Source organism: Acinonyx jubatus, chromosome B2, assembly GCF_027475565.1.
Source record: "Acinonyx jubatus isolate Ajub_Pintada_27869175 chromosome B2, VMU_Ajub_asm_v1.0, whole genome shotgun sequence".
Classification (NCBI taxonomy): Eukaryota; Metazoa; Chordata; class Mammalia; order Carnivora; family Felidae; genus Acinonyx; species Acinonyx jubatus.
In genome coordinates, this window is record NC_069385.1 from 79,872,032 (window position 1) to 79,885,212 (window position 13,181).

At 33.3% G+C, this 13,181-nt stretch overlaps 1 protein-coding gene and 1 long non-coding RNA gene across 4 annotated transcripts in view; one reads left to right on the forward strand and one right to left on the reverse strand.

Annotated features, from left to right (window-relative positions):
• The window catches only part of PHIP (pleckstrin homology domain interacting protein), a 137,551-nt gene that overhangs the window by 66,631 nt on the left and 57,739 nt on the right, over positions 1 to 13,181 (forward strand). For all 3 annotated transcript variants that reach the window (XM_053222545.1, XM_053222544.1, XM_053222546.1), the window contains exons 16-19: positions 3,205 to 3,333; positions 4,494 to 4,719; positions 8,282 to 8,419; positions 9,083 to 9,266. In XM_053222545.1, coding sequence (XP_053078520.1) covers positions 3,205 to 3,333; positions 4,494 to 4,719; positions 8,282 to 8,419; positions 9,083 to 9,266 — 677 coding nt within the window. The remainder of the gene's footprint in view (positions 1 to 3,204; positions 3,334 to 4,493; positions 4,720 to 8,281; positions 8,420 to 9,082; positions 9,267 to 13,181) is intronic.
• The window catches only part of LOC113598795 (uncharacterized), a 46,877-nt gene that overhangs the window by 23,274 nt on the left and 10,422 nt on the right, over positions 1 to 13,181 (reverse strand). The window contains exon 2 of the long non-coding RNA XR_003419515.2: positions 2,343 to 2,649. This is a non-coding gene — a long non-coding RNA (uncharacterized LOC113598795). The remainder of the gene's footprint in view (positions 1 to 2,342; positions 2,650 to 13,181) is intronic.

The window sequence follows — 13,181 nt, forward strand, 5'->3', positions numbered from 1 at the left end:
TCTTGGAAATATTTCGAGAATTCTTTGGTCAGTAATAAGAATTTCCCTAACAAAGGAATTATTATTATTTTAACTCATCTAATCCTTTTATCTCTTGCTTTAAAAATAAAACAGAATGACTTCTGTATCATAATTGCATAATAAATTTTTTATTTTAACTCCTGTTCTTTTGAAATTTTTGCACTTACTGGTAAATACCATCTCTTGGATTTTCTCAGCTCTCCTTATTGTGATTTAATGTGTATGAGTTTTATTATGTGGTCTGTATTTACATATGTTCCAAATGTTTCTTAAGCATGCTTGATTTTATTAGGAGTAGTTCATCCAAAATTTACTTTGAAAATTCTTCTCTTATTATTCCTTTCCATTTTTAATTTTCTACAACATACATCAAATACTAGCATAAGTTACGTGCTGTATTAAATTTTATGTTGACTTATTCTTGGTCAGTACATTTAGTTTTATGATAGGCCCATATAACTTTAATATGGATAGAGAAGATATTTTCATCCTTTTGGTTTTTGAATAGAAGCTTCATTGTTTTCTAGTTGCACATGAATATTCAAATAGTGCCTTCATTATTTTTTTTTTTTCCCTTTGGGAATTCTTAGAAATACTTTCAGCCTGATTTAAGGTGAAATCATTTTTCAGAGAGAAATATGTAACTTTCTTTTTTGGTTGGCTTACTTAATCATAGCATAAAAACAGTTACAGTGTAGTTATATAGGAAAAGTAAAATAATTTTTCTACTTTGTATCAGCTGGAGAGCCTAGTCTGCATTTTATAGTTGTGTGATGATTATATTCTGAGGAGCAGTTACTAAAGATAACTTCGGCATTTTAATAAGGTTATGGACACCTTTTCTGATTCATGAGTAGATTCTTTCAATGCCTTCTTTAATGAATAATGGTTAAGCCAGATAATGTGCTTTTACTTTTTTCTGATGTTCTGGAAATATACTTTTATTTTGTCCGTATGAAAGTCATAACAGATGCCTTAAACCAAGAAAATTGGTACTGTCCTGACATATTCAAACATCATGTGTTATATAGGAAAGACAGTGACCCTCAGTAGGACTGATTTTTTCTTTGTTTCTTTAGAATTTTATAAGTTCCACATCTCCCAATTATTCTTTTAGAGATCTACTAACTATAAATGTGGCAACATTGGTAGATTAAATGGAAATAGGGTTGATTAATCGTCATACAGCCCACTCCACAAAAAAAAAAAAAAAAAAAAGAAAAGAAAAGGAAAGAAAATGTGTAGAGTAGGGTTGCCTAAACATGTAAAGGATACCATGCTTATGAACATCTATTAAATATCCCTTGTCATTGCTGATCAGACTTCTTTCAGATCTCTTCCTCTGTTCTGCTGTGTACTTAGAATTGTAAACTTAGACTTAAAATAATAGTGTTACATTTTGGGGAGCATTTATTATAATAGAGTAGATTTATAAAGTAGTTGCTTTTTTGTTTTCACTTTCATTTTTTGTGAAATTTGGAATGAACTGAGATAAAACATCTAACAATTGCCAAGGCAATTTGAATTGTCTTGAATTTTTTATATGAAATTCTGTCTAGAGGTAAACTTTTTCAAGTGGTTACTTGCTTACAATAGTTTGTGTAACTTTTTATTTGGTCAGAAAACATTGAAAAAGAAAGACCTGAACCCTGACACTTCTTTTTTTGTAGTCTTTCATTTTTGGCATATACTAAGATGTGTGTATCTCCTACTGCTTGTATGCTACTTAGGAGAAATCATTCTATTCTTTCTCTTTTTGAATAGTTTTAAGCAAGACTTGGGATCAGTTCCCTTTCTCTACTGTCTTATCCTCCAACCTTCTTCATAACCATTTTCTTCCTTGTATGGTAAATCTTTAAGTGTATTAGTCATTAGGTAAGTTTACCAATTTTCATATGATTAATTTTAAGAAAATTCTTATTTCTTTCCCATTATTACCACTATCCAAAACATTAATAAACACCAGTGGTCTCTTTCCTTCTTTTCAAAAAGCTGAAGAAAAACTAGTTTTCTTTTTGAGTCAGTCCCATTTGTGATATTATGTTAACTTCTTAGGCAGAGCCCTTTCTTTTAGAGTGATAGTTTCTCTTTTGACCACAATGCAAACTTTCCTTGAGAAATTAACTTTTCTTCTGAATTTTAATTTCACTTCCATTTTTGGTGAACTACACATCCATCCCTATGCCATATTTTTAACACTAAAGAAAGAAAATTACCATTTCTCTCTTCTCTAAGCATTTCCTGGAATATTGGGATAGTACTAGTACAATTCAGTTGTTCTAGATCAGTGGATACCGGAACAGAGAGGAGGTATTTCTTACCTGATAATGTGTGTGTGTTCCGATTCTGCTAATCCAGAAATCCAATCGCATTTGTTGAAAATCATCCTTAGTTGTTATTTGTTAGGGAGTCGACTCCCTATTTTAGTTGTTTTCTGAAATTCAGTCCCTAGATGTGCTTTAGATAGGGTAGAACTTTTACCTCTTTCAGAACACTGCTAAAGAAGTTTTCAACTGGAACATAGTCTGAAGAAGCACTGAGAGCAAAAAAAATTCAGAGTGGTGATTGGCCACCTCTGTTTGATTGACAGGTTGCAGGGAGAAACCCATTCGTTCTGGATTAATGGAACTGGAAAACAGAAAACAATTATCAGGTAAAAAAAACCTTTTCTTTAACCTTTGAAATTCACCATTTAAAAGATGAGTCAGACCATCAAGGGAATTTATTACCAAAAGGAAAAAATTTAGTGTCTTGTGAACAATAATCTCTGGCTACTACTTCCAAGAGTTAAGAAAAAATCTCTACAGTTACTACACATTGTCAGCCTTTGCTGAAAGGGCTTGATTAAATGCAGATAAGATGGAATGCAAGGTGCAATTACATTTTAAATGTGGCTTAAAGACATGAAGCAGAATTCTATGGGTGGGGGAGATTGATGTTTTATTTCTTGAATTGTGTCTGGTCTGTGTGTGCATAAAGAAAACACTTTGTTTTTCAAGGCTATTAATCTGGCACTTTTCATGAATATTCACAAATTTTGTTACTGTACTGTGTTATACTTAATCTTCACTTCGTTGGGATGTATACTTTTACATATCTTTTACCATAAAATTTTAGTAACAGTAATGACCAGTCTTTTTATTTTAATGGTACCTTTCTGATTGTTGGTTAAATATATTTCAGATTGAAGGCCAAGGACATGGTGCAGTATTTGACTGCAAATGCTCTCCTGATGGTCAGCATTTTGCATGCACAGACTCTCATGGACATCTTCTAATTTTTGGTTTTGGCTCCAGTAGCAAATATGACAAGGTAGAGTATGATGATGATGATGATGATGATGATGATGATGATTCTTCTCTTTGTTTTTGTTTTTTTTTTTAATCTGTGGATGCTTAGGGGTTGTATTTCTTCTTCAGGGGTGGGTAAGCATCATTTATGCTTTAAGAATCATATTTTAAGTATTCTAGAGACTTAAGTTTCAGTGAACATAGCAGTTGTTAAATTCCTCTTCTCTGTAATAGACATTAGATAATATTTTATTCAGTCGTCTATATTTCATAAAGAATAACTTTTTACTTAGGTTGCTAGAGCAATCTAGCTTGTAATTCTAAAGCTGAGCATGAGAGAGGTTGTCCACAGAGAGACTCTGAAATTATGTAAAATGTTTTATCTATATGGATAAAATACATTTATTTACCTGGGGTAAAAATCTGTAGCTTTTATATGATTCCCAAAAAATGTATGACCCACTGATGTAGCTAATATTTTTAAATGCTAAAGAGCCTATTTAAGTTCATTGATTAAACGACTTAAAAGTTGAATAGGTCATAGTTTAAGAAATACCAAATCAGTAAAATTGTGAAGTTACAGATGTGTCAGGCATGAGTTCATGTTAATAATTTTGTGTTAATTTAAAAAAAAAATTCTTTAGCGAAAATGCTTATTAACTCTTGGAAAATCTTGTCATGTTGATTTTTAGGTTAATATAAGTCACATGTACAGTATACTTAAGAGTTTTCTTAAATTGTATAAGTGATTGCATTAGAGTTTAATTCAAGGAATATATTCATTGAGTGATTTCCTCTTGCAAAATGCTAAAACAATTACTGTTTAATAATTTAAAAAATAAGATAATGCATGGTAGCTCTATGAAAGTAATAGTACCCCTGAATGATTTATACCTAGATTTTATTTTACCATTTAATTTGAAATTACACAACTTTAATTATGTTAGTGTTTTATGTATACAGTCTTTTCCTTGTTCCAGAGAAAATTGGGAGCAGCTGCTTTTCTGATCATAAAATTTAATGTAAAAATATAGTAAAGATTTCTTTACCATTAACTCAAGAATATTCTTTTATATTGTTGCTTAATACCATGATTTACATTAAAACATTGCCTTCCATTAGAAATTTATCAATGATAAGTTTTTGTTTTCCTTGTCTTTTATGGGTCTTTTCTTTTTACAGATAGCAGATCAGATGTTCTTTCATAGTGATTATCGGCCCCTTATTCGTGATGCCAACAACTTTGTATTAGATGAACAGACTCAGCAAGCACCTCACCTCATGCCTCCTCCTTTTTTGGTTGATGTTGATGGTAACCCTCATCCATCAAGATATCAGAGATTAGTTCCTGGTCGTGAAAATTGTAGGGAGGAGCAACTCATCCCTCAAATGGGAGTAACTTCCTCAGGTAAATGCTCATTTTCATAGACTGCCAAATTTTCCATTTCTACTGATGTCCTGTAAAACTGCTAATTGGGTAAAATTTTGTTACTATTTTGAACAAATGAGAAGTAAAGTGATTTTTAAAAATTTCTCTTAAGTCTTTTGAATAATGCTTAAGTATGTACTACAAGATAACTAAGGAACATTGGAGAGCAATAATCTTGGTCATTTATTTATTTATTCAACAGCATATATTGAGAATCTTCTCTGTAACACCTCTAAACTGGTTTGCAGTAGTGAATTAAACAGACACAATCCTTGTTCTCCTGGAATAAAATTCATAAACACAGTTGTAAACAAATAGTTAAAACTTGTGATACATGTTCTTGAAGGGAATAATAGTATGAGGTGAAAGATTAAGACTAGATAGCCTGTTCATATCAAAGATTATTTTAAGAAGTGATCAAGTTTTAACAATTTTAAGTAAGTTAGGGACAAAAGTGTTGAGATCTTATTAGTGAAGTAATGGAGAGTAAAAGTAAAATTAGTTGAAGAATTGAAAGGAAGTTGAAATGGAAACAAGGTCTGCAGACCTTTCCTTTTGACAAAAAATGTGGGAATAATTAATGAAGTGAAAGTAATGGAGAGACCCTATAAAGAAGATTAAACCAATTTTCTAATATATGAATCTGTTATATTTTAGATTAGAAAAATGCTTATGAAAATATTTTAAGTTCTGAACGCTAGCATAATGGACAAAAGTTCTAAGTAGATGTAAAGGACACATATGGGAGGTAATATATACTGAGTAACTTTGAAATAATGGATTTAGATTCTATTAAGGCTGCATCAAAAAACCCATCTCACTGTATTACAGAGAGCGCATCTCTTATTTTCCATTAAGGATTGGGCATGAAATTGCAATGAAGGTGAACATATTGGATAGGAAGGGCTACTCTTTAAAGTAGATATGCCCACTAAGGATGGAAGGTGAGGAGAAGCATTAGAAGAATAGTCCCTGCTGCTACTTGCAGTGAGTAGTACAATCCAGCAGGCCTGAATGTCTGAAATATGTGAAACTAAAATGTCTCATACATGGACAAAGCACAAACTCAAAGAATCTAAGAACAGGTAGTATTTAAGAAATCTAGGCAAGTATTCAAATTAGAGAAGTCTCAATTATTAAAGAAGTCTTGATCATGGGACTGAAATTAAGATAAATGTCTTCAGTCTCTTGGAGGGGAACTGGCAAGAATCAAATCTTGCCCAGGTCTCAAAATAGGTACTTAGGCTGGGATTTCAGGCACAGAGAAATATTAAAATATCAGTGCAACATGATTATCATGGTTATCACTTTTTTCTTCCATTTAACAGTTTGTATTGGACTTTCATAAATAATATCATATATATATTATATATATATTATATATATATATATATATATATATATATATATATATATATATATATGGCATCCTTATTCTAAAAGTTGAGAAAATGAAAATTTAGTAACATGTCTTATTTAAGTTAAGTATATGGAACCACTGGGACTTTAAATCCAGCTCTGACTTTTAGTTCATTCTTTCTTCCATACTAAGCTACCCTTACAGTAAAAGAGTGTTCCTGTTCTTGACAGTAAGTTAGACACCAGTTATTAGTACAGGACCACAAGAGAACCCATAGCAATAATTATGGCTTCAATGTGAGTCATAGGATTAAGTGTTCTAGGTCACAAAATTCAAGGTAAACTTCATTTTTTTTTCCATTATTTTAGACTTAACCTAGTGTAATATAGGACAGAAGGAAAATATTTTTAGCATCATTTGTAACTATATTTTTATTTGTAAATCTAAATCTGCAATAAAATTTATTGTGGAAATCCCTTAGAATTAGGTAAAAATAGATGGCTGTTATAATAAGTTGGCTTCAGTGCAGTTTATATTTACACTGTTAAATTTGTATTTGAGCAGTGCACTTTTTAAATATGCTGCTTCAGTTATAACTTGAGCTATCAGATTAGTCACTGATGTTCAGACATGAGACACTACCCAGCAGCCTAACAGGAAAGGAACATCCACAGGCATTTTAGCTTTTACCTCTACTTTTACCACTTTGTAGCTCTGTGACTTTGGGCAAGTTCATTTTATCCCATTGAATTTTACTTCTCTCATAAAATGAAATAACATTGTGTGCTTATTAATACATGTAATTTTCCCTTTCCTTATACCTTCCTTACTACTAATTCTTCATTTCAGAATGTCCTTTGTATCTTCTGTTCCCAGCCCACTCTAGAAATCCATCTCTTATATACCCACACACCCAATACTAATTGCTCCTTTTTTCTCATGGCAATGTTTTCATGTATCTCAATACACATTTTTTATCTATTCAGCAGGATTGAACATTCTTATATCCCTATTTAAAATTAGAATATTAAGGTAAATAAAGCAATCCATGCTTTTGAGGAACTATCTAGTGGGCTTCCTTTTTATATTGGGCTTGAGGAAATGAAAGAGGATAGCAGCTAAGTGTTTCAGGGGTAGTCTGGAAAGATTTCACAGAGGAAGTATCATAGAGTTGCCATTTCAGTTGGTGCTTGAAGGATAAGTTAGTGTTTTTCAGATTTATACTTGAACTGGGAGTATTGTGGTTAAAATCTCCAAAGCATAAAGGTGTTTATCCTGTTAGGAGAGCAGAAGAGTCAAGTAGTCCCATATGACAGATACAGGTGAAAGTTGATGCTGGAAAATTATGGTGGGTTAAAACACACCAAGTTCCTACCTACCTGAGGCTTTGTTCCAATTCTTACTTTGTCTGGAGTGTTCATTTTCTTGCTCTTCACCTGGACGACTAATTCTTTTTCTTCAAGTCTTAGCTCAAATGCTGCCTTCTCAAAGAGGGCTTCTTTGACTTTTCTGATTCACCATAAGTAGTTCCCATCTGTCTTCCCCATTTTCTTTTTCTCATTATCATCTTTAACATTTTTCAGTCTGCATTTTTTTATATGGATTTATTGTTCCAACTTTTCCATTAGGACGTTAGCTGCTTAAAGGCAAGGACCTTGAATTCTACTCACCACTGCATCCTCACTTCTTTGGTATAGTTCCAAACACATAATAGACACTCAAGGATTTGGTGAATAAATGAAGCAGTAAAGTTTTTTTGAGAAAGTTGGGTAATGAGATTTGCCTTTTTTAAAAGAAACTGGTCTAAGATGAAATCCTACTTTTGCCATTTACCAGATATGTGACTTTGAGTAATTATTTTGGTTTTCTCATCTGTAAGTGGAGTTAATAATACGTATCTTACTGAATTATTGTGAGGATTATATGAGTGCCTGAATCATGGTAAACAGTAAGTTATCCATGTCACTGTTATTTGTAGCAAATTAGGTTTGCGTTGTCATGTTCCTGGTGTGTGTGTGTGTGTGTGCACGCATTTTACTGCCATTATTTCAAATTAATCATTTTAGGTCTCTTACTCAAGCAAAATTTATGTTTAATTCAGGACTCAAAGTGAACTCAATTAGTAAAATGGTTTGACTAGTGGACTAAAGTGTCCTTAGCATTTTATGTGGTATTAAATAGGACTGAATCAAGTTTTAAGTCAGCAAGCAAACCAGGAGATCAGCCCACTGGACAGCATGATTCAAAGACTACAACAGGAGCAAGACCTGAGACGTTCTAGTGAAGCAGGTATCAGTAATACCAGCCGTTTAAATAGAGGTAAGCAGTGATTGCTTTAAGTAAAATATTTTAAAAATTGTAATAGTTTAAACAGTAAAGAGGCGATGAAACAAATTCATGGCACATCCATAAAATGAAATATTCGGCTGCCAGAATGATCATGTTTTTAAAAACACATAATAGCTAAGAAAATCCTCATAACATAAGGTTTCAAACTGTAGATAATGAGTCTTTAAATAGATATATTCTTCAGATTTCCCATAGTAAACATGTAGAACCTAGAAAAACTTAAAAAATAAATGTATTCAATAATGTATGAAATACCCGCCACATTCTCAAATATCTCGTCACCCTACTGTAACATATTATTTTAAGAGAAAAGTTAAAGCAAATTTATGAACCATAAATATTTTGGGTTTATCTGTTTTTGCTTCTTACATAGGTTTCCCAGAGTACAAAGCATATTTTAAAAATTAATGATTTTACATGTTTACAGTCAGTAGTTATGATTCATTAGCTTATTTAATTAACTGAGTAACTGTGTTTTGTTTTCATTAAACTTTTGCCTGTGGTCTGGTTCCTGATTTGGTAGTTTGTTTGCCTTAATATGAAGTTTCATGTGGAAGATAGTATAGATTTTGTTTTTTCTGTTATAAGCTTATGTTTCTAACTAGAACTTACTATATTAATTTTTTCACTTAGGCTCTGTAAGTTCTACCTCAGAGGTTCATTCACCACCAAATGTAGGACTAAGACGTAGTGGACAAATTGAAGGTGTACGGCAGATGCACAGCAATGCACCAAGAAGTGAAATAGCCACAGAGCGGGATCTGGTAGCTTGGAGTCGAAGGGTTGTGGTACCTGAGCTATCAGCCGGTGTAGCCAGGTAAGGGGGGTTGTGAAGTTTATGTACCGCAGTTGTTTATGTTCATTTTGAATTATAGCCTTCAAAGTACCTTTTCAAATTTCTAATTTATTTTAAATTTATCTGAAGAGCTAGTGTTTTAAACTAGCCATGACTCTGAAGGAAAGTTAAGTTTCAATTATGTCCTTTTCTAGAATGATTCATGAAATGATTCATGTGAAAGATGGGGGGGGGGGTTAAGGTGAGCAGCATATTTAAATCTTAGTTTATCTTGTTTAACTATATTTTAAAACATATATTTCATGAAGTTATAATTTTTTATGGATTTTGCTTTGCACACCATATATAGGTAATTATAGTGAAATTACAATGAAATAATTATAGTGGAATTATAAATATAGTGAAATGCGTGGTATTTATTGGTAATACATTATATAATCATTTTTTATATATCAAAATGGTTCCTTAATGATTATTTTTTTTTATATTTGGATGTATACATATATAAATTTTGATTTAATTCTGTTCTGAAGGTCCATGTTATGAAAGAACTTTATATCCAGTTGCTTTTGATTTCTTTTGATTTACTAATGCATTATTCATGAATGTGGTCCATATGAACCCAGCTAGTACTAACTTAAAGTTGACCCTGGAACAACATGGGAGTTGGGGATGCTGACCCCTGTATGACTAAATTTGCATATAACTTTTGACTACCCAGAAACCCAACTAATAACACAGTTAGCTAACACATGTTTTGTGTATTATATGTATTATGTATGGTATTCTTATAATGAAGTAAGCTAGGGAAAAGAAAATGTTAAGAAAATCAAAAGGAAGAGAAAATGCACTTATACTACTTTACTGTAAAAAATCCACATGTGGAGTACCTGGTGACTCAGTTGGTTGAGCATCTGACTTCAGCATAAGTCGTGATCTTGCTGTTCCCAACTTCGAGCCCATGCCGCGCTCTGTGCTGACAGTTCAGAACCTGGAGCCTGTTTCAGAGTCTTTGTCTCCCTCTTTGTTTGTCCCTTCCCCACTCATGCTCTGTCTCTTTCTCTCAAAAACAAATAAACATTAAAAAAAAATTTGTTTAATCTTCTAAAAACAAAAATCCATGCATAAGCGGACTTGAACTCAAAAGATAGTAATGATACAATTTAAAAACACTTTTAAGGGTGCCTGGGTGGCTCAGTCGGTTAAGCGTCCAACTCTTGATTTCGGCTCAGATCATGATCTTGCAGTTCCTGAGGTTGAGCCCTGCATTGTATCAGGCTCTGCACTGGCAGCATGGGGCCTGCTTGGGATTCTCTGTCCCTCCCTTTTCTCTCTGCCCCTCCCCTTCTCGTGCACAGTCTTTTTCTGTCTGTCTCTCAAATAAATAAACTTCAGTAATAAATAAAGAGATAAATTAAAAACCCTTTTAACCTGAATGTTTATATAGATTATGCTTCTTGATTGGACAATACTTGAAATTTGTGTCAGGATTTAAGATTAATTATAGAAATAAAGTATAAATTTGAACAACAACGTTACTTGATGACAAGTCTACCCAGATGTTAATAAAAAATTAACTCTCATGGTGTGTGTGTGTGTATATATATATATTTTTTTTTTTCATGTTTATTTATTTTTGAGATAGAGACAGAGCATGAACGGGGGAGGGTCAGAGAGAGAGGGAAACGCAGAATCCAAAGCAGGCTCCGGGCTCTGAGCTGTCAGCACAGAGCCTGACGCGGGGCTCGAACTCACATACCATGAGATCATGACCTGAACCGAAGTCAGACGCTCAACCAACTGAGCCATCCAGGCGCCCCTCATGGTATATTTTTAGTTGGATTTTTGTCCACCTTTTAATTCTAATGTTAAGGTTTGAAGGGGGTATAAGTAACACGCATCTTTTTAACAATAGTTCTATAGTAACTGAAAACAAAAAAGAATGGGATATGAAATCCGAATGTTACTCTTTATTATTGCTACAACTGTGGAGGATGAGGGTTTTATCTGCATGAAAGTGTGTTCCTAGTCCTGAACCCTAAACACCAGTAGCACTGGATCACAGTATTTCACCCCATGTGAGGCAAGCAGGTTTGATTCTTTAAAATGCAGAACAGAATGTATACATTGCAAATAAGAGCATAAGATTGGGAAGAAACCAGAGGAGTGGGGAAGATTTATTTCTCTTCATATGTTGTCTTTTTATCCTTTTTACATTGTGCTTAACCATTGAGCTGATGGTCAAGCAAGGCTGTGACCAATGACTTCCTGGAGCTTTTCCCCCAATACTTAGTACTCTCACTTTGAGAATTTTCCTGGGATATTCCCCCCTGGTAGGTAGTTTACAGTTTGCTCCTAGAAGGCTCTTAAGTGGGTTAGACCTATTACGTTAATTAAAATTAAATGCAAATGCACTGATTGGATTCTAACAGAGTATTGTCTATAGTATATAAAGAACTCTCAAAACTCAGCAGTGAATAAAACAATCCAGTCAGAAAATGGGCAGTAGACAAGAACATTTTATCAAAAAGGATATACAAGTGGCAAGTAAGCATATAAAAAGATACTTGACATTAGCCATTAGCAAGATGCAAATTAAAAACACAAGGAAATAATCTCTGTATACCCATCAGAATGGCTAAAATGTAATAATAGCACTGAGTGCTAAGGAGAGTGTGGAGAAACTGGATTATTCATGCATTACAGGTGGGAATGTAAAATATTACAGCCACTTTGGAAAGCAGTTTGGCACGTTTTAAAGAAATCTAAATGTGTAACTACCATATTATCCAGTAATTGCATCTTGGGCATTTATCCCAAAGAAATGATAACTTGTGTTCACACAAAAACCTGTACCCAAGTGTATAGCAACTTTATTTGTAATAGCCAAAACCTATAAACAATCCAGATGTCGTTTAGTGAGTGCATGGTTAAACATATTAGCTATATCCACACTGTGGAATACTACTCTGCAATAAAAAGGAATGACTTATTGATAAACAAATTGAATGAATCTTGAAGAAATAATGCTGAGTGGGAAATCAGTCTCAAAAGGCTACACACTTTATTATTTATGGACTGTTCTTAAAATGATAGAAGTATAGAGGTGGATAACCGATTAGTGGTCCTAGACTTTGTGGAGAGGAGGTGCTGAGAGGGAATACAAAGGTGTGGGCATGATAATTAAAAGTATACCACAAGGGATCTTTGTAGTGATGGAAATGTTCTGTATCTTGACTGGGGTAATGGATACACAAACTTTCACATTGATAAACTGGAATAGAACTAAATACACATACACACATGAGTAGAAGAAAAACTGGGGAATTCTGAATAGTACTAATATGTTGTATCAATGTCAACATCCAAGTTGTGATAGCGTATTATAGTTTTGCAAAATACTACTATTGGGGAAAACTGGGTAAAGGAGACAAGGAATTTCTGTATTATTTCTTAAAACTATATGTGATTCTATGGTTATTCCAATAAATTTAATTTAAAAAGAATAAATAATGGGGCTCCTGGGTGGCTCAGTCGGTTAAACATCTGACTTTGGCTAGGGTCATGACCTCATGGTTCGTGGGTTTGGGCTGTGCTTCAGGCTCTGTGCTGAAAGCGCAGAGCCTTCCTGGGATTCTCTCTTCCTCTCCCCAAACTTGGGCATGTGCTTGCGTGCACGCTTGCTTGCTTACTCTCTCTCTCAAAATGAATAAACTAAAAAAATAAATAAGAAATCAAGATCAAACAAAAAATTAAATCAAGCCCGTTCTTTTTACAGGATTTAAATTTACTCTATTTTCCATTTAGAATTATGACCAGCTGCATTAGAGATTCTTCAGTTAAGTAAAATGACAACATTCATATACTCTAGTAATAAAATATCCACATTATAGAGCTATTCCAAGTTTGAATATTAACTCCCTTCCAACTGAAATC